The following is a 19778-nucleotide window of genomic DNA, read 5'->3' as shown; positions in this document are numbered from 1 at the left end:
GCATCTCGCCCTCAGTTTATTTCTGCTATTCTGCCATTTTCAAGGATGCTATCAGATGTCAACATCCACTCCGATAAATTCCTGCATTTGGATGATTTCCAGTGTTTATATTGTCAGTCAAAAATACATTGAAATTGCATTGTTCTCACCTGACTGGAAATAAGCTGGTAAACGCCCTCTGTTATGATATGATATGATATTACAGGTTGTGTGTTTATATTCAGCCAATGGGAGACTGGCTTATGTTTCATGAGAAACCAGGTCAATGTGCGCTGCCCCGTCAGAGTGGAAAAGTCAAGCGGCACTTACTTGGTTCAGCAGAACTTCACCCCTCCGTTTACAAGAGTTCTCCAAAACAACAAGCTTCGCAGGCCTTCATACGCTCTTACACTCCTCAAGCCTCTGACATACCAGCTCAGGGTCAATTAGTCAAAAGCGAGGGGGAGGAATCAGCATCCTGGGCATGTCTGCAGCCGAGGTGTACGCATCCGACAGCAATGACACCCGTGCTCGTGCTTCTGCCTGTCTCCTGCCCTCTCATGTGTGACCGACCATACTTGGCGAGCTCGCAGCCGGTCACGCTCTACTGGCCCGGAGTCACATGAGAGACATTCCTTTCTGTGTATTTCAAATTGACTAACATGTAGCCGCTATGGCAGCTACCGCTATCTCCCGGCCTCAGGACTTCTTTGGGCTTCTCCGGCACGTTGTTTTCAGGAGACACCGAGTGCAAACAGCTGGTAATAGCGCCGCGGAAAGTGTGCGGTCGGCAGCGAGATGGGGGGGTGCAACTTGGAAGATGCCAGGGAGGCAAGATAAATATGACCAATCATCTGTCCAAATTAAATGCACATGAATTAGCGATCTAATTAGAGTCGGACCACTGGAAACGATCTGAGGCTGTGCAGTCGTGATTTCACAGCGATAGCAGATGCTGCTGGAGCCCTCTGCCTCTCCTCCATCTCCATGGTTTCGCAGTCTTGCAGCTACAGCAGGTGTCCATAAAAAGAAAGGGAAAAATAAGAAAGAGAGAGAGCGCTCTGTGAAGGCAAGCCAATCTGAAAGCAATCATTGACCATCAACCGGCATGATTGGTTTGATTACAGTGCACCAGATGCAACTGGCAAGGCACAGCTATAAGATCCTTTAAGAGGAAATACACTCTGTCCCCTTCAATCACTTTCAAGAGGTGACAACACCAAGAAAAGAACCAAGATCCCCGAACCAACAGTCCGGTAGAAAACGCTGAATTCATCCCGGGTGCCATTCAAATGTTGACGCCTGCAGTCAAACTAAAAGACGTCCTGGTTACACCTACGGTCCTTATTTCAGCTTATTGGGCTTCTGTGAATTCCTGAGAAACAGCATCAAAAGGAACTTTTCCTGCAATACCTGCATCGATAATCAGACACCTCTCATTATGTGGGGCTTAACGGACTCAAAACCAGCATGAATGAAGCGAAACACGTAATGCACAAATACATAAATACCTGATAATAGGCCCTCTTGTACTGTATGTGATGGCGTATCTGGACAGCCATGCATAGCTCAGCTGAAATACCAGCAGAGGAGGAGAAGGGAAGGTGATGCTGGGGAGGTGGACAGCAGGAGGTGTACACCAGGCCTCATTAGCCAGAATCCCACCGGGGACGACGAGAAGCTCTGCTTTCCATCTCAACATGCCGCATTACCACAATTAGGATACAGGACCCGAAAAGCTCACCCTTTATAACTGTCTAATTTTCATGTAATCCTCCGCTAGCCGAAGACAGTCTTGTGTGAAGTGTGATGGGAGGAAATGCTCTTCATCCAGACGCAGACGTTGTTACAGTTTTGACACAAATCTCCTCATGAGCACAGCTGGCATCGTGGAGTTTCCAGCTGACAAATGAGTAAAGCCTGGGAAACAGTTGTTGCACGGGAAATACTGTGAAAGCGCAGGTGGAATCAGGAAAGTGACCGGTTGAATAAGACGTTCTAACACTGAAGGAAGACGTCGAACTCACTTGTATTTAGCATTTAAGTCTCAAATTGTTAACTTGCTCTGGAGCAAACTTGCAGGCAGAGTAATTCTCAGTTACAAAGACAAAATGCTGCAACATATTTGGTCAGACGTGAATTAAAATTGATTCGGTTTGCTCTTAGCTCTCAAAATGAGCATCACATTTACACCTGTCATAGATGGGCAACCTAAAGCAGAGGTGTCGAGCTCATTGTAGTCCAGTTTGATCTGAAGTGGGCCGGACTAGTAAATTCTGAGCATAATAACCTATAAATAATGACAACTCCAACAACAATGACAACCGGGGATCTTGTACCTGCAAGGCGACAGTGTTAACCACTGAGACACATTCAATGAACTATCTTTTGACAAAACATTATGAACAATGTGAAATTTCTTAAGAAAAAAAGTTCAATTTCAACAATATTTTGCCTTAGTTTATTATTTACACACGTGCATTACAACTTGGAGATCACAGTGGATCTACAAAGGCACAAAACATTCAGTGACAGGCATCTGGAACTGAACTCTGTAGTATTTTACTTTATGATCAGAACAACTTGTCAAGGTTGAGAAATTATTTAAAATTTATGGTTTTACAAATTAAGTTGCACTTTTCTGTAATTTTTTGCTTTGCAAAGTCGTCCCGCGGGCCGAATTGATCGATTTTGTTTGGCACCCCTAACCTGAAGCTTAAACAAGACAAAAATTTTAATATTTTGAATTATTATTCATGTATTATGCATATTCTCGTGATTTTTTTAACTGACTTTTGCATTCAATGGAAATCCTATGCGATGTCGTCGCTATGGTGCGATTCAAATCCCCTCCACTTTCACAACAGCTTTGTTTGAAAGTTAGCTAACCAGATGTTAACTGACATAATTTTAGAAAACCTGTCAGAATATTTTTGCTCTATTTGGAGCCACTCAACTCTGGCAGAAATGGCAACCAGAGGGTGGGTTACATAACCTGAAAAACAGTCCACCTGTTATAAAACTTTGTTTATTTGACATTTTTATGCATCGTAGTAAGCACTAGTGTAGCATTTCATCAGGAATGAAAGGTTTTGATAGTAAAGCTTTCACTAAATCGAAGCGTTGAGAAGAAATGACGTCACCGAGTGCAGTTCATTTCCTCAACAGATGAAAGAGATGGAGCTAAGAACGGGCAGCTATATGATTAACTGTCAAGCATACGCCACTGATTGATTTACATATTCCAGGTTTGGGTGCACAACAGTAATCTTAAGAGCTTCGGTGCCTTTTAAATGAGACACATGACGGTCCGAGTATGTCTGGAATATCCGTTGTTAAATTGGAATAAAATGGGACCAGAAGGGGGTAATGAGAAACTCTGAGTTAATGAGAAGACGTGCTAATGTGTCAACGCTTGACTTAGGGAGAGTCAAATCAGATCTGAAGGCCATAGGGGAAATTTCCCAAGAAGAGGAGGAAAAGAAAAAAAAAAGGCCATTCATTTTCAAACTGCATGTATCATTTTCCAGTTTTTTTTCCCCCACCTTCCTCGAAGATGACCTACTTATGAAGCCAGCGCTGTATGACTAAGAACTATCCACACATACATTATCCTTAAATACGCCCCGGACACCTATGCATGTTCAATTACACGTTTGAAGTGTCTCATTATAACCTCAGTTGTTATGCAGCTTCTTTTTTTTTATGGGTTTGCTGCGGACACAACAAGGAAGTGTATCAACAGTGGAATTTGTAAGGAGGACAGACTGAGTTCCTCTCATGTCAGTGCTGCTGCTCTTCAACATCACAACAGAACACACTTGAAATTCTAGACATGGTGCAGCGCCCTTTGATATGTAAATGTGCACCTTCATTGCACTGGCAGTGATACTGAATGAAGGAACTTTTTTTTTTTTTCCTTTGCCAATTGAACCTGTTATGTTTCAAGGGAATTTGTTAATTCAGAACAGGGGACTAATCAAGTCATCACAGCCCTCACCGGTACAGTATTATACTTCACACGCCTTTTTTTTAAACGTCCGCACGTCTTCAGATCAGATGTGAATGCAGAACAATGGCTGAGCCTGTTGACAGTTTATACTGAGATATTATAAGGGCAAGTCCCAAAAAAAACAAAAACAACCTGAGATCTCTTTCTTTCTTGGCACTTGTGTCTATTTCTGGTCTCCATCTACTCGCCCAGCTTTCTCTCTTTACAGTGTAAAGTGTTGGTTGCAGCTGTTTTCTTTTCCTTTTCTTTTCTTTTTTTGCAGCTTGGCGGCTATTTTAGGGACGGGTGAAGCAGGATGATATGCATATTTAATAGGCTCCCGGTTTGTTTTTTGTGTTCAGTTCAGTATTACAATAGCAGAGTTCAATAGTGTTCTCGAGATACGCTCATTTGCTAATATTGGGGGATAGTTTTTCTGACGTGCGCTGTACACATGCTAAACAGGTAAAAAAAAAAAAAAAAGAAGAGAAAAACCTGCAGTGTTGTTTAATCTGTGATATGCAGAGAGGCTTTAAATCCATTTAACTGCAGTATTATATATTTACAATACCACTTATGAATCATTAACACCCCCTCCCATGATTTATCCTCTGAGAGCAAATCAAAGCTAAGCCAAAGCAGAATATCAAACATTTCTAATTTCAGCTTGTGTGAGCCAATATTCCTCCGTACGGAAACATTATGCAATGTCGGTTTGTTTAATTCCTGCAAGACCAGAACTTTCTGATCCCACATGACGGCACCCATCGCAGAAAATTTAAAAAAAAAGAAGCTTTGAGTGTTAGTTTGCAGAAAAATCAAAAACACGAATAAGCACATTATTTCTAGGACGCAAAGCCACTTTCAAACTCCGCTGAGGTCCTGAGATAGGTAATTATGACCCAGCCTGGGCTAATATCTCTGTTTTGAATGAGGGACTTCTTCTTTATGAGGTCACCGACTGACAGTTTAGTGGAATCACGCCATGCAGAAGAATACTAAAGACCTCTAGCTGCTATTGCGCCATCAGCAGACAACTGACCACGGAGCACAAAGAGCTTATCATCGGTAGAGAAAAGCTTACATGCCCCAGAGAACCATTTCATGTCCTCTCAGTACCAGGGGGTCCTAACACTGTGGAGAAGGGATGCTCACTTTATTGTGCTGCCATCAGTCACATCGGTTTGTGTCCTTGGCTGCCTCCGAGCATCTCCACCCCCCACCCTCCGAGTGCTCACAACAGTGGAGTGCCATCTGAGAGCCTCGCCAGCAGCTCTGTCCACACTGCAGTCGAGTCGAGTGACTGTGAAAGACTCGCGCTGCCACTCTTAATAGGACAGGGTTAGCCATGGGATGAGCCCCGAGACACTGGTTTAATCTATTACACCCACGCCTCCCCAGGCCACCGGAGAGAAGGCACTTCATCGAATCTTAGCGCCAACCTCGGCCGCCTCTTTGTCACTCTCTCTCTCTCTTGCCTCTATTTCCTTTCCTTTGCTCTCATTCCCCGTACAAACAGAACATGCAGACGTTCACAAAGACATGCATCGGTTGCCCGGCGATGCGCTATTCACCTGAAACCTCCCGCTGTTTCCGAGGTATCGCTTCCTTTTTCCCTCCCCTCTCACACCGGGACCTAAAATAACTCATTTCACCTCCCACTGGAACATTCAGTACTATAATCAATAGATTAGTTTCAACTCCTGTCTTTGAGCAGCTGGTTTCGAGCCACCGGTGTTCTCTTGGAGATATTTTTTTGAGTTTTCAGCCATAAGATACTGCAATTACCCCGTGACAATACGGAGATTATATATGTGCTTCCAAGACTTCACAAGATAAGGACGTGTTGTTTTTTCACAGCATGTGAAGCGTGTCCTCGTATTATAAAACCACAGGCCACCGTGTTCTTTAGCAGTCAACCAGCATTCCTCACTCTTTCTTGGCCTTCAGTCAAGTTAGCACTATGTTCATTACTTTTGTCATTCTGCCATTTTTTTTTTTACTGCCTGGTAGTATCTCAGTAAGATTGAAAGGCAGTAACTGCATTCATTCTCTGAAGTGATTACTGTTCAAACAGCCCAGTAATGACATGTCTGATAGAGAAATTAGACCGCAGTCACTTTATGGCTTTAGTAAAATTAAGTCCCTAATTGATGGCAGCAAGGATGAGAAAGGGTTCTTGTCTCATTGCTGTCAACTGGCGTCGGAGGAGACTAAATATAGACGTATCTGAGCCACGGCGTATATGTTTTATATAGTTTTATAAGGTCTTCAGGTGCAGGGAAGTGTCTCTTTGTGCGAGCTGGATGAGTCATTGGCACCTTTTGAGTGTTACCTGAATCAAAAAGAAATCCATTTATATGCCTTTGTAATACATCAGATCATTTTGAGTCTTGGTCTGTTTGTGCTGAAGTGTTGAAGACTGATACTCCACCAAAGAACGGCAGAGTTATGTGATGAGCTGTCTGTCTGTTCGCAACATTACTCAAAAACAGACTAACGGATTTGAAGGAAATTTTCAGGGAAGGTCAGAAATGACACAAGGACCAACAATTAGATCTTGGCAGTGATGCAGCTTCTAGTCTGGATCCACGGATTCGTTAAGGATTGCTGTATCAATTCAAGATAGCGGCACGGCAGCACTGTAACCATGACTACAGGTGAATGCTACCTCAGTTGCCTGCTGACGATAACATGACTGTGATCCTACTACAAATTGACCGCTGTGGACTTATCTGTTGGAAATGATACAAGGAGCGATTGATTAAATTGTGGAAGTGTTTCTGAGTCCCATCAATTCCCGCCGCCCATTACATATTGAGGTCACGTGTTTTGGTATCCGTAAATAACGTACACATGCATAACACATGCCTGTGCTCAGTGTGAGGTCATTTTGTTTGTGAGTACATTTATATTAAATGACCACGTTCTATGTTGCCGTGATTTCTGCCACAAATTCTTTCAAGATTTCATCTGTCAGAAATGATACAACTGAGCAGCCTTGGTGGAGTGTGGTGCTTTCTGAGTGCTTTTCTTGTTTCTAATCGTGTCACATTTGAGTCCTTCATAGATTCACTATTCGCTCTCCAATTACAGACTTTATTATATAGTGAGCAGTATATTAATAGTACCTGCTATTCTGCCATTCCCACCCCAACACCTCCTGCTATCCCCATTCTCATTCAGCCATTCAAGGCAGATGGCCACCTTTTTTCTTTCCCCACCTCCCTATCCTATAGGTTTTTCTGTTCCTTCTCACTCATAGGGAATCCAAAAGCTGCTTTGGATTGTTGGGTTTTCTGTAAGGTCTGTACCTTACTATGCTAAGCGCTTTGAGATGGCATATGCTGTGAATCTGCACTGTATACACTACTGTTCAAAAGTTTGCGGTCACCAGGACAATTTCATGTTTTCCATGAAAACTCCCACTTTTATCCATGTGCTAACATAACTGCACAAGGGTTTTCTAACCATCAATGAGCCTTTCAACACCATTAGCTAACACAATGTAGCATTAGAACACAGGAGTGATGGTTGCTGGAAATGTTCCTCTGTACCCCTATGGAGATATTCCATTAAAAACCAGCCATTTCCAGCTAGAATAATCATTTACCACATTAACAATGTCTACACTGGATTTTGGATTCATTTATTGTCATCTTCATTGGTAAAAAAAAAAAAAAAAGGTTTTCTTTCAAAAACAAGGACATTTCTAAGTGACCCCAAACTTCTGAACGGTGGTGAGAATAAAACTGAATTAAACTGAGATTCTGTGAATGGATATTTTTGCATCTATAAATGGGACACAGCGGATCACTGAATCTGCATGGACGCCACACTTTTTTTTTTTTCACATGTGGGAACTCTAAAACTCAGATTTTGGAAATAAATACACAGAGATCCTACAGCGAGGACCGACGCCCCCTTCTCACAGTTTTAACAAAAGTGGCCTGGATCGACACCAGAGTTTAATGGCTACCCGTCCCTGATGCATTTCCTGAAATTCAGCTCGGTGGTACTTTTTTGGGGGGATAATCTTGCTGACAAACAGACAGACGGTCGGGCAGACAGACAAACAAATGGCGCTGATCGCACATCTCCGCCAAGGCGAGAGCCGAGGCAGAGGAAAAAGACAAACAGTAATTAGAGTGAACTAAATAGGCAGTGATTTCACACACAGCCTCACTTTCTCTGTGGAGGTGTTTGTTCCTCTGTATCTTTTTGGTAGTAACGGTCTGGTAAAAATGCCTCAACAATCCCAAATGACAGCTCTGAGTGCCCTTTTTAAGTGGACTTGAGCTTAGTAGCACAAACTGCTACACAACATGGCTTTCACTTACCCATTCCCTCCCTCAACTTGGCCCAGCTCCAGTGTAAAGTGTCGACCAGGCCACCGGGAGCAAGTGAGTCCTGCACTGTCAATCCTGCACTTAATGAACCTCCTTTTCTTTCTGAGTCAGAGCAAAACCTGTCTACATCAACTATGGAAAAGCATAGCAGCCACCCAGATCAACAACAAGCCAGGGCATCGTAGCCAGAAAACGCCTCAGCTATACGACCAAGGAGTCGAGAACACAACTTCTCTGGCTGTTTTCTGCTGTCATTTTAAAGCTTCATCCAATATTTTCTCACTAAATGCTCGCAGTGGAGGTAAACACACAGCAATTTGCAGCTCTCGAGTCACCTGTACTCCTCTACAGTGCTTTTCTGAACCTCCCTGACACTCCGGGGCGATGGATTGGGAAGCGGTGCCAGAGGTCTGCAGCAAAACGCTCTTTATTCAATGCACCGTGGCCGCCGGGGGCATTCGGTTTGTACAGTGAGGAGATAGTCTTGTATTAAAATGGATGCCCTGACTGTGAGCCAGCAAATATTATGCCGCACAAGCTGTCATTAAAAATAAAAAGTAGGGAAAAAAAAGAAAAACGGCGGTTCCTTCAGGCCTACAGCAGCACGCTTGAATTATCTGCCATCTTTTCTTCTCCCAGGAGATGGGTAAATAAACATGCAAATGGACAAACAACATTTCATCGGACTGGGAACTGTTTTGCCACCACAACCCAAGGTTATCACGCAGGATCTGTGTGCTCTCCAAATACATATGTACATAGCGGTACTTGAAAGCAGCTGTCTCCTTCCACATGCTCTGTATGCACACGTGTCTGCACGTTTCCCTGGGAATTCACTGGTGGATTTACCTATTGTCTCCCATAATCTTATGTTTTGCAGATGGGATGTTGCAAACCCCCTCCATGCCTCTGTGCCTCCTTTTTTCCCTCCTTTCGCTCAGACTGGGGAACAGATGATCATCCTTTGAACCCATTACTCAGCCTGATCCTCTTATCATAACCTACCTTCCCGAGTCTCTAATTTGGGGTCTGCCAAAACTCTGCTCGGTGCACAATGTAGCTTTCGTCTCTGTCCTGCCGTGTTATTTTTTTTTCCCCTTTCCCGATGCGAGGGAGGGAAGTCAAAAGAGAAAGGATGCGACAGAGAGGGAGAGGGGTTGTCTGTGCACATTTGCACACCTGTCTCTGGGGGATATTCTACCAATCTGAAATAAGACAAGTCTGTGGGTGGGTCAGTATTCTGGGAACACAGCGAACAACTCATAAAGGCTTCATCGGCTGGCTACCTTTTTTTCCCCTCCCCACACCTTTCCAAGACACGGCTCATTCTTTCTCCTCTCCACCTTTCTCTCGCTGCTAATATCGCAACCCCACATGGGCAGAAGCACATGTCGTTTGGTAAATTACACCACCAAGACGGTGGGGGTCAGTTAAATTCAGCTCAGAATATCCTCCCCCTCTGCCTTCCCCAAACCAACAATGGCTGTGTGCGGTAGCCTGCTCGCTGATGGGAATACAGCACAATGCCTCATTGTTGTGGCAGCATATCAAACGTAGGAGCTAAAACAATTGGAGAAAGATGCATCCTCGCCATCCATCAAGGGTATACATGATGTAAACAAATAACTGTCTTCATTTACATCAGAATTGCTTGCTGTCTCCTTCTGTTATTCCATTACTGCCAATGAGAAGGTCACTATACAATGATGCATGGCTGCGATCGACGTGTATGTACATGTACGATTTATGCGCCGGCGTTCGTGCACGCAGCAGGCTGAGGGAGCTCTTACACTAAGCAGGGAATCAATTACTCACTCAGCTGCATATTTTGGGGGGGATCAAAGGATCACACACCTTTGTGTACTCGTGCGCCGGGGCATGTACTAAAAATGTACCAGTTAACGAATACCTCAGTCTGAAGCATCAGGAAAAACAAATGCTGGATTTGCATTCCCCCAAAGAAGCATTTTAGACACTTACATCAGAAAATTCCCCCGAAAGGCACGAAAACAGATAGAATTTGGCTACACGGGGTTGTTTTTTTTATTCTATTTTATTACTTTTGCAATCAGATGAAATATATGTGTGACAAAAACAGACACAACTCCTTAAAAAGTATTTCGGAGGAGAAGAAGAAGGCAGGATTTAATGAGAACGCCTCTGCTTTGATGTTTCAGAGGTGAATTTACATGTAAAGCTGCAATAATACGGAGGTAAAAGGTGTTTTTATGGAGGAGGTTTGAGGTTAGTGAGACTTTCATGTTCGAACATGCAACATAAAAGCCAGATTTTTCTCATCTTGTGTATTGCTTTGACAGTGATTAAGCAAAAAAGAACGATAATACAAAGCTATGCGGCTACACATGTATTATTCTGGTGCGGCTTTTCTGTTACCTTTCCCTTTGCATGTGTAGTTTCAATAAAAGTAGTATCACATTTTTGAGAAGACTTCAGACTTCATTGCAGAACCTGCTTGCATTGCAGAACCTGCTTGCATTGCAGAACCTGCTTGCATTGCAGAACCTTTCTGACATTTGCGTTTTCCTCCGTTTTTCATGTTGCACACACATTTTTTGTGGCTTCATGCAAACTTAGCACTCCTCTGCAGTACAGTTTTTTTTTTCTTGCTCTTGAATCTCAACACCACCGACAACAAATGGTATTTAAACTCACCACGGGGGTCTGCTGCATCCTGCCAAAATGGAGGCGCAGAACAGAATGTGAAGGTATCAACGTGCAAGGGGCTCGAGTGCAACACAATGGCAACTCTAAAGCTTTTATTTGGGGCCTGTGTGTGTGCGAGAAATTCAACGTGTGCATCTGCAACGCATTGTGTGCTTCTTAACTGTTACGTGGCACATTCAGAGACGCTGAGCCAAACGTTTGCCAGCTGTTGCAGTGATACTGACGTGATAGTGTTCATGGCCGACTTTTAGATCACGGCTTAATGTCCTAGAAGGCTGTTAAGAAGCCTCTGATCAATGAGAAACGGAGGTTATTCTGGCGTCGTTGGGTCCAAGCACACAAGAACTGGAAGAAGATTCTGTGGTCAGATGAGTCCAGTTTCCAGCTTTGTCTTCCTCCTGCTCATGTGAGGGTACACAGAAGGCCAGGAGAAGCATCATCTCCATGTGCAGTACCTACTGTCAAGCATGGTGGAGGCGGTATCATGGAATGCTGCTGGTGTTGGTCATTGCGCCATTCTCCAAACTCACATGTTCCCTTTTGCACAAGCACTGTTCTGTTGAAGTCAAAACTGGATGTTTCAACAAGACAATGCCCCTTAAACACATCGAAGTCCGGTAGAACTTTGCTGCCGGAGCTCAGTCTCCAGGTCTTAGAGTGGCCAGCTCAATCCCTGGACATGAACCCCATTGAAAATCTGTGGCGGATCATCAAAAGGTCTGTTTCAAAATGTAAACTGAAGACTTTAGAAGAATTAAAATCAGTAATTCAAGAAGAATGGGACCAGATTATCCCTAAACAGTGTGAAAGGCTGGTGGGGAACATGCCAGCCAGGATTAGAGCTCTACTAGACTACTAAATATAAAGTTGATGTGATGGTTTATTTCTTATTTTGTTTCATTTTGAACACATTTCTGATATTTGTTGACTTTGATACCGATAATGTTGAGAACTGACATATTGAAACTGTCAAGAATTTAGATTCTTTAGTCTTTCATGTAAACAATGAACACAAAAAATATCATTTGTATTTGTTTGTCTAACGCAGCCACACTTTTTGAAACACAACAAAGATTTTTCCACAAATATTTCATGATAACATTTGAGATTGTGTAAAATTTTAGCTGTATTTTAACAGAACATTGGCGTGGAAGCCGTTCTGCTGCGGCTCCAAATGGCATCAGGAGGTAACAGTTTGTAAACTGTTGACAACAACATACCGAGCCGTTTTGTTTGCTAGGCTGGCTGCCCTGTAACGCTTCATGCCGTCACGCTCTGGACAGATTGGAGACGGCAAACAAACCCAAACGCCCAGATTCCTCTTTGCAAATGTAAGCCAAGAGTCACTCAAATTGTGATTTCACTTCTGCATGATTTTCCTTTCTTGTTGATGCTTCCCATCATTTTTATAGTAGGTGTACCTTTTAAGAGTTAATCAAACTACACTGAGACTCTTTCTGCCCATGCAGCACTCATAAATGCACATTACCCACCCACTGTCATCGAGTTTAATGCCGTCCAAAGAGAAATAATAATAATATCACACTCCTGCTTTCTGCAGTCTAAAGCCCGTGGGTAGAAGGATGATATTATTTCTATTTAGTGTGTTTGGACATGATGGATCTCCTAGTCTTTAGCCGGGCATCCCCTAAGGAGAGGGTCAGCACAGCGAGGGAAGGCTTTTAATGAGGAGAGTTTTTGACTTGATAAAGCAAAAAGCAACATGGAAGCAAGACATTAAGACCGATGAAGGGTTTCACTTACTTTTCTCAACGTCCTTTTAGTTTAAAAATGATTATTAATGGGATTGTTGTAGCATATTTGAAAATGGAATGAAGTGTCTGTCATTTGGTAACCCACTCTCACGGTCCCAGGGACAAAAGCTCAGAATGAATGAGCTGAAGAACTTTTGAATTTTTTAATATATAGGCAAACGTAATAATTGATTGCGTAATAAGTCTTAGCTGTTTGGCAGATTAGTGCTCATTGAACTGGCTGAATGACTCCATTTCTGCCTCTAATTTTAGTCCGTGGCCGTAATGTCCTTTTTTTTTTTCCTCTCTTCTTCACCTCTGGCACTTGTGGGTCCGCTCTCTGAAAATGAGATGTTAGATCTCAAAGGGTTTATCCTAGGAGTAATAAATTTCTCTAATATCTCTGGCACCATTGGCTCCCTACGAACGCTGTACGTGCTCAAAAAGTATCATTAATTGAGATGCTTTTTGCTCTCCGGTTCAGAGAAAGTACAACCAAAAGAGCGAGACCTCTTGCTGTGGGTCTCTGTGCACTGTATGTATTAATCCGTTTAGGAAAAAAAAAAAGAACATATGGCATGGTAAATGAGCCCTGACAAGCTGAGTGAATGCTTTATATAGCCCGGGCTCTCAGAGAGAGTTATGTCATTGCTCCGAGCTGTGCTTTAAGGCATTGGACGGTAAGGGACTCAAAGAGGGAGCAACATCACACAACTGAGAGATCAGACCTTGAGAGGAGCTCCCTTATTGTCCCTTTTGCTAATTCAATATGTTAAATTCATTGCAGTGTTTTCATTTGAAATGCAAATGTGGTGCATGGAAATGGAAGGCCGCACAGGTAACTTGCAGCAGAAGCTCCAAAGACACAGTTGCGCCACTGAAATCGAAGCTTCTAGATGTAAATATAACCAACCAAATGGCAGAGTGGTTGGAAGTGAAGGTTGCACATGTTCTCCTCCTTCCTCCACCTCCTCTGAGTGGCTGGGGTAAGGTTTCTATATTAATATGTATGCATAGCTGCAAGGTGTTTCCATTCCGTTGTGTCACATCCCACCTCTCCCTGCTTCTTCCCCCCGTCACGTGCGATACCTTTTCTATTTTTGAAAATGATCCCCAGCAAGAGCAAGCAACAGTCCAGGTTCCAACAGTCGGGGGTTCTGCTGTTCTGCTGATCTCTTGCAAACACTGGAGTTTTGAACAGGATTTAGACAGCCCCTGCGACGTGAGATCAAATGCAGCGTTCAACCAACAACAGCGCTTTAGAAGCATTGCACCGTCCTGAGTCACGATTCTCTGCTGTTCCTCGCTAAAATACTCCCAACACATTCCCGTGTAAAAGGCTACTGGCATGCACGCTGTTCCATCAATATGAAGTTATATAACAAAAATAAAAACACGGAATCAATTCTCGGTGACTTCACCGGGACCAGGCTGATATTTCCCAGACGTATTTCCATTTCAGTCAAATACAGACTTGCAGCATTATATACATTTCCACAGCACTAATTGCGTCAGGATAACAAGAGAATCTGCTTTCCAGTCTGCTGCTCTGGCTTGCTGCTCTCTGAGTGAAATTCAGTTTTCATCAAACACTTAATTCCAGTCTTCTCCTCTTTTTATTCACTGATGTTGAGCTACCACGGCTGCAACACTTCCAGCAGAGTTTTTAAAAACTATTTCGATTTAATAGAAACTCACAAAGGTTTCAGTGTATCAACATTTGTGGTTGATATCCCACTCTTTTTTTTTGCATTATTATTATTATTATTATTATTATTATGTATTTTTTAAAATTAATCTACTTAGTTCTACTTTTTCTTAAATTCTCCTTTTTCTGATGATGATGATGACCATGATAATGATTATTATTTTTATGCTTATTTATATTTTTTCTTGAATTCCCCCTTTCTAATTACTTTTATAATAATAGTAATAATAATAATTAATTAATTAATTATTATTATTATTGGTTATATTTTTCAGAAAACCTCCTTTTTATAATTGATTTTATGTATATTTTATTTATTATTATTATTGTTGTTGTTGTTGTTGTTGCTGTTGTTATCATTATTATTATCAGTAATAGTAATGGTCGTAGTAGTAGCAGTAGTATTTCTATTTTATTATAATAACTACTAGTAATAGTAGTATTTTCTTTCCTATGATTGTGTTTTACTTATTCATGTATTTTTACACATATATTCATACATACACATATATATTGTGTCTCTCTATATGTTGTCAGTTCCTGGCTGAAAATGTTGATGTGAATCAAGAGAAAAACAAAGGTTTTATTAGAAACCAGTTTTTGTTTGTTTGTGGTATTTCTCAGGCTTCATACCCTTTTGAGGATGAGGATGCCCTCTTGGTTGTGCTCGTTGGTGGTGATATCGAACATGGCGCCTCCGTCGCCTGGCACGATGGTGTACTCCACCTCGGCGTTCTTCCCGATGTCCAAGTCGTGCGCTTTGATTCTCCCGACAGCAGATCCCACCGCCGACGACTCAGGAACTCTCAGGTGGAAGAAACCTGTCAACAAACGGAACATCAGACCGGACCGCGGCTCATTTGTTATCATCAGACGGAAACACTGAGCTCCTCGCATCCTTCTGTCCTTTATGTATTCACTCGAGGACGTCTTATCCGCCCACAGGCAGAGCAGCTGATATTCTGCGTGTGTGAAGTCAGGCCTGTAGCTATAGGCATGACATTATTCAATTCTGATGCGTTTGGACATCAAGGCTGCTCAGCTCCTTGTAATTGGCTTGGCTCAACCTGTAAGACCGACTAGCGCTTCGGGCTTTGATACCACCCAGAAGAAGAAATCTGCAAACAAACAAACAAATAAGCACCGAGCGGATTGCTTGATCACCACTTACACCTGACAGTGGATGGAAATTAATCCTTTTGTGTGCTTCTCTTCGCTCCCTGAGATGATTATCAGGTTGAGCATTAGTTTCTGCTCGTGACGGGGTAAATGAAAACTTTAAAAAATCTGGCGCCTTCACCTGATGACACTGCAGAGGGGATGTGGGCAATTTAGCCGCAGCGTAATGTAATTACACCATCCGCATCCATTGTCAGTTGGAGAAATCAACGTGACATTCATTTTGAACGTTGACTCCGAAGCTGGTGCTGCGTCAAAAGGCGACACAATGTTTATTTGTGGCTTTTCAACGTGACTGAATGGATGAAATCCTCTGAGTGCTTCTATTCACAGTGGCCCACACTGGACCAAACATTCACCGCTTTGATCTCAACACATTCCTCCATTTAATTAAACATATTTCATACATAGTTAGCTACCGAAACAAAAAAACAAAGCCAAGGCCAGGCCAGAATTTGATTGACTTGCTTGCTTTCTTGATTTATGAACCCAAACTTGAACCTGAGCTGAAGACTGGGTGCATTGAAAAAGGCACGATGTACAGAAAATGAATGCATGAGTTTGAAAAAAGAAGTACGCTTATTTACAAGGACAATTTACTAAACAGATCAGTGCAATATTTCAGTTTAAGCTACACCAGGAGATGCTTTTCCTGCTGCAGCGTGCATATGTTACCGCACTCCGTTTCATTTCCTATTCCTCTATTTTATGGTGAATCACAGTTTTCTTTGCCCCTCGGTGTTGATTCAAGGATTGAGAGAGGAAATCCGAGGCCTATGGATGGATCCGGGTGCTATAATTTCAATAAATAATCAAGTACTTTCAAGGGCAGGCATTCATTTTAAACGTCTTTCTAGGTTCCAGTCCTTTCAAGGGTAGGAAAAAGAACTTTTCCCCCTTTTTGTTAGCTTCCAGTGCCAAAAAACCAAGAGGGGCTGCAGGTTATTAGAAGCCAAGAGACAGCTGTTGTATGGAGCTGCCTGCAGGGTTAACAAGCTTCTTGGAGGATGCAGCCAAGCCAGATGCAGGTACTATACAAGGCTATTAGCAATGACATCTGCAGGCTTTCCATCACACCGGTTCAGGGAGGATTGACAGATCATCAACACACCATGTATGAAAACAAGGCTTCGAGAGATAGGATTTGTGCAGCGGTATCATAATGTAAATGGAATCACCTGATGACTTTTGTCGCACGTTTTTCTTTTAAACCTGTAAGCCCCGAGTAGATGGAAAAGAGGGGAAGACAAAAAGAGGATTTAGGACAGGGCAGAGGAGGCGCCATGCTTGGCCCAAAGCTCTGTGCTGTGACAGCATTATGGAAATATCATCTTTTCCTCGTAGCCAAAGGAGCTTGACCGTCTGGCTCGGTGTATTTACATTCAGGGGAGACCTCCCGGTGTCACCTCAAAATATCCAAAGAGGGCTGCATCGGTACAAAAACACCACTTTTGCTTTCCTGTCATACACAGAGCAGAATACATTCTGGAACGCAGATTAATATTTATGCTTAGTATATGCAGAAAAGCTTTCACAGATCAATGATTTTTGCGTCGGACTGGCGTCTTACGTGACCTGGCGAGCGGCACAATCGAATTAATCTGCTTTAGCGAGCTTATAGATGAATACAGTGTTTAAACACACTGATTCAATCCCAGCGTGAGGCAGCAGCATGCACAAATCTGATCTAAATATAGAAAGGTTGCCCCCATGAGTCAAATAACAACAACAACTGCGGTTTTATTTGCCAGGAGTAGTAGCTGCCGTAGATGCAATCACGCTAAATAAACAGGCCATTGCTTACGACGGCGCATAATGACAAATAATGAAAAGCAATTACAAAGAGTAGATATGATGAATACCCCCTGCCCCAGTTGTAATTGCGCGGTGTTTATTTCATTATCAAAAAAACACATGCGTAAGGTCATCTGCGTCGTTATTGTTCGGCGGGAAGAAGGAAAAAAATCTGTTAACCCGCCATTGTAGTGTGTTTTTTCTGCAACTCACTTTTGGAGAACCTGGGCGGGTTGTCGTTGACGTCGCTGAGGCTGATGTTGACGGTGGTGGTCCCGGCCAGGCCTCCCAGCTGGCCCCCCATGTCCTTGGCCTGGATTAATACCTGGTACTGTTCCTTCACCTCTCTGTCCATGTTGGGCAACGCTGTCTTTATAACCCCTTGGAGAGATTGATGAGAAACACAGATAAGAAAGAAGAGAACGACAGAAAAACACAAGAGCAGATGGCGAGAGGTAGAGAACAAACCAAAAAAAAAAAAAGCCAAGAAATGTGCTTCATGCCAAATTTACTCCAAAATGCACGGCGCATTTTCGACTGCACATGGTCCTCCCTTGGCCAAGGCTGAAATAGAGGTCATCCCACAAACTGGAAACACTTGACATTCAATAGGGAGCTCTGGTGAAGCCATATAATGATTCACTTGAGGATCAGAGACCCTGAGATCAGAGAGCGTTTGTACTGCAGATTAATAGCCGGGTCACTGCCAGGTTGGCAGGCTAAAAAGAAGCAGGCGGACCCACCTATGCTTCACCTTCCCCCCCTCTTATTTCATTTAATACGCCGAGGAGGTCCCATTTTGGACGTATTAATCCAAAATCAAACGCTTTGATTAATTTTGCGTCTCCTGTCAGATTGAAATATTTCTCTCTCTGCTGATTTATTTACCTCTTCGCTCACCTTTTCCCTCCCAGTGTTTGTTCCCCTTGTTTATGTGCGTTTGGAGATAGATGCAGACCCAGCAGGGCAAACATTTACTTTAACAGTTTGATTTTTTCAGCCGTTTTTTTTTCCTCCCCAGCATCAATTTGAAATACAGTCACAGTACGTGCTCCGTAAAGCTTCTGGGATGAGCAGCATAATCAGCAACAGATTCCACCGTATCTGGCTGTGTGATATGTATGAACCTATTTTCATATGCTTTGAACTGTCCCAGATAGTCAGCCAACAGCGGCTCACTACCGGCAAACACTGGCGGTGTGAAGGTATTTCAGATTTAGAGCAGTCAACTTGCCATACCCCTCCCTCCTGCTGCCACTCCACTACCTTTTTAGTGTCGTTCTTCCTGCTATGACACCATCAACCACCGACAACAGCAAATATCAATAAGACGGAAACTCTGGTCGTATTTTGACAGGACGATTTCCCTGTGTTATTCGTCCTTTACTGATCTCAACTGAAGACACCATTGTAGGCATCCATGAAGCAAAGATTTACCAAATAACAGTTATTTTCTGGCTTTGTAACTAAGAGCGATATTCCCAATGGTTCCTACTGCAGCAGCTAAGTAAAGACAGAAACTGTTAATATTTCAACACTAAAATGTCTTTGTGCTCTTTGCTTTTTAGTGATCTCAATTAAAGGCACCATTGTTGGTATCCATGAAGGAAAGATTTACCAAATAACTGTCATTTTCTGTTTTTTTTTTTAACCTCTAAAACAGATATCCCCAATGGTCACCACTACAGCGGATAGAAATAAAGACAGAAACTCGTAATATTTCAACACTAAAAAGTCTTTGTGCTCTTTGCTTTTTAGTGATCTCAACTGAAGACACCATTGTGGACATCCACAAAGCAAAGATTTACAGAATTTTTTTAACCTCTTAAACGGATATTCCCAATGGTCCTTACTACAGCAAATATGAATAAAAAATGGAAACCGTCTTAAAATTTTGGCAACAAGTGTCCTTGTGTTATTTGTCTTTTAGTGATGTCACCATTGCGAGGCTCCTTGGTATTCATGAAATAAAGATTTATCACATAACTGTGTTTTTCTGGCTTTTGTAACCATTAAAAATTGTCCCCAATGGTTCTTACTACAGTAGATACAAATAAAGATGGAAGCTCTGGTAATATTTTGAAAATAAAATATCCTTGTGCTGTTTGTGTGTCAATGCTAAGAACTGAAGGCACCATTGTTGGCATTCATGAAGCAAAGATTTACCCAATAACTGTCATTTTTGTCTTTTTTAACCTCTAAAACAGATATTTCCAATGACCCCTACTACAGCAGATAGAAATAAAGATGGAAACTGTTGTTATTTCAACACTATAATCTCCTTGTGCTGTTTGGCTTTTGGTGGTCTCAACTGAAGGCACCATTGTTGGCGGTCAAGA

The 19778-nt window shown here is 42.5% G+C and overlaps 1 protein-coding gene across 1 annotated transcript in view; it reads right to left on the bottom strand.

Moving 5' to 3' along the window:
• Nucleotides 1–19778, bottom strand: part of LOC110952682 (cadherin-12-like) — a 120314-nt gene that overhangs the window by 22926 nt on the left and 77610 nt on the right. The window contains exons 5-6 of the mRNA XM_022196341.2: nucleotides 17653–17820; nucleotides 15100–15287 (exon numbers count right to left, since the gene is read on the bottom strand). Of these exons, the coding sequence (XP_022052033.2) occupies nucleotides 15100–15287; nucleotides 17653–17820 (356 nt within the window). The remainder of the gene's footprint in view (nucleotides 1–15099; nucleotides 15288–17652; nucleotides 17821–19778) is intronic.

The sequence above is a fragment of the Acanthochromis polyacanthus genome, chromosome 20 (genome assembly GCF_021347895.1).
Source record: "Acanthochromis polyacanthus isolate Apoly-LR-REF ecotype Palm Island chromosome 20, KAUST_Apoly_ChrSc, whole genome shotgun sequence".
NCBI lineage: Eukaryota > Metazoa > Chordata > Actinopteri > Pomacentridae > Acanthochromis > Acanthochromis polyacanthus.
This window is presented reverse-complemented; position numbering and strand designations above follow the sequence as displayed.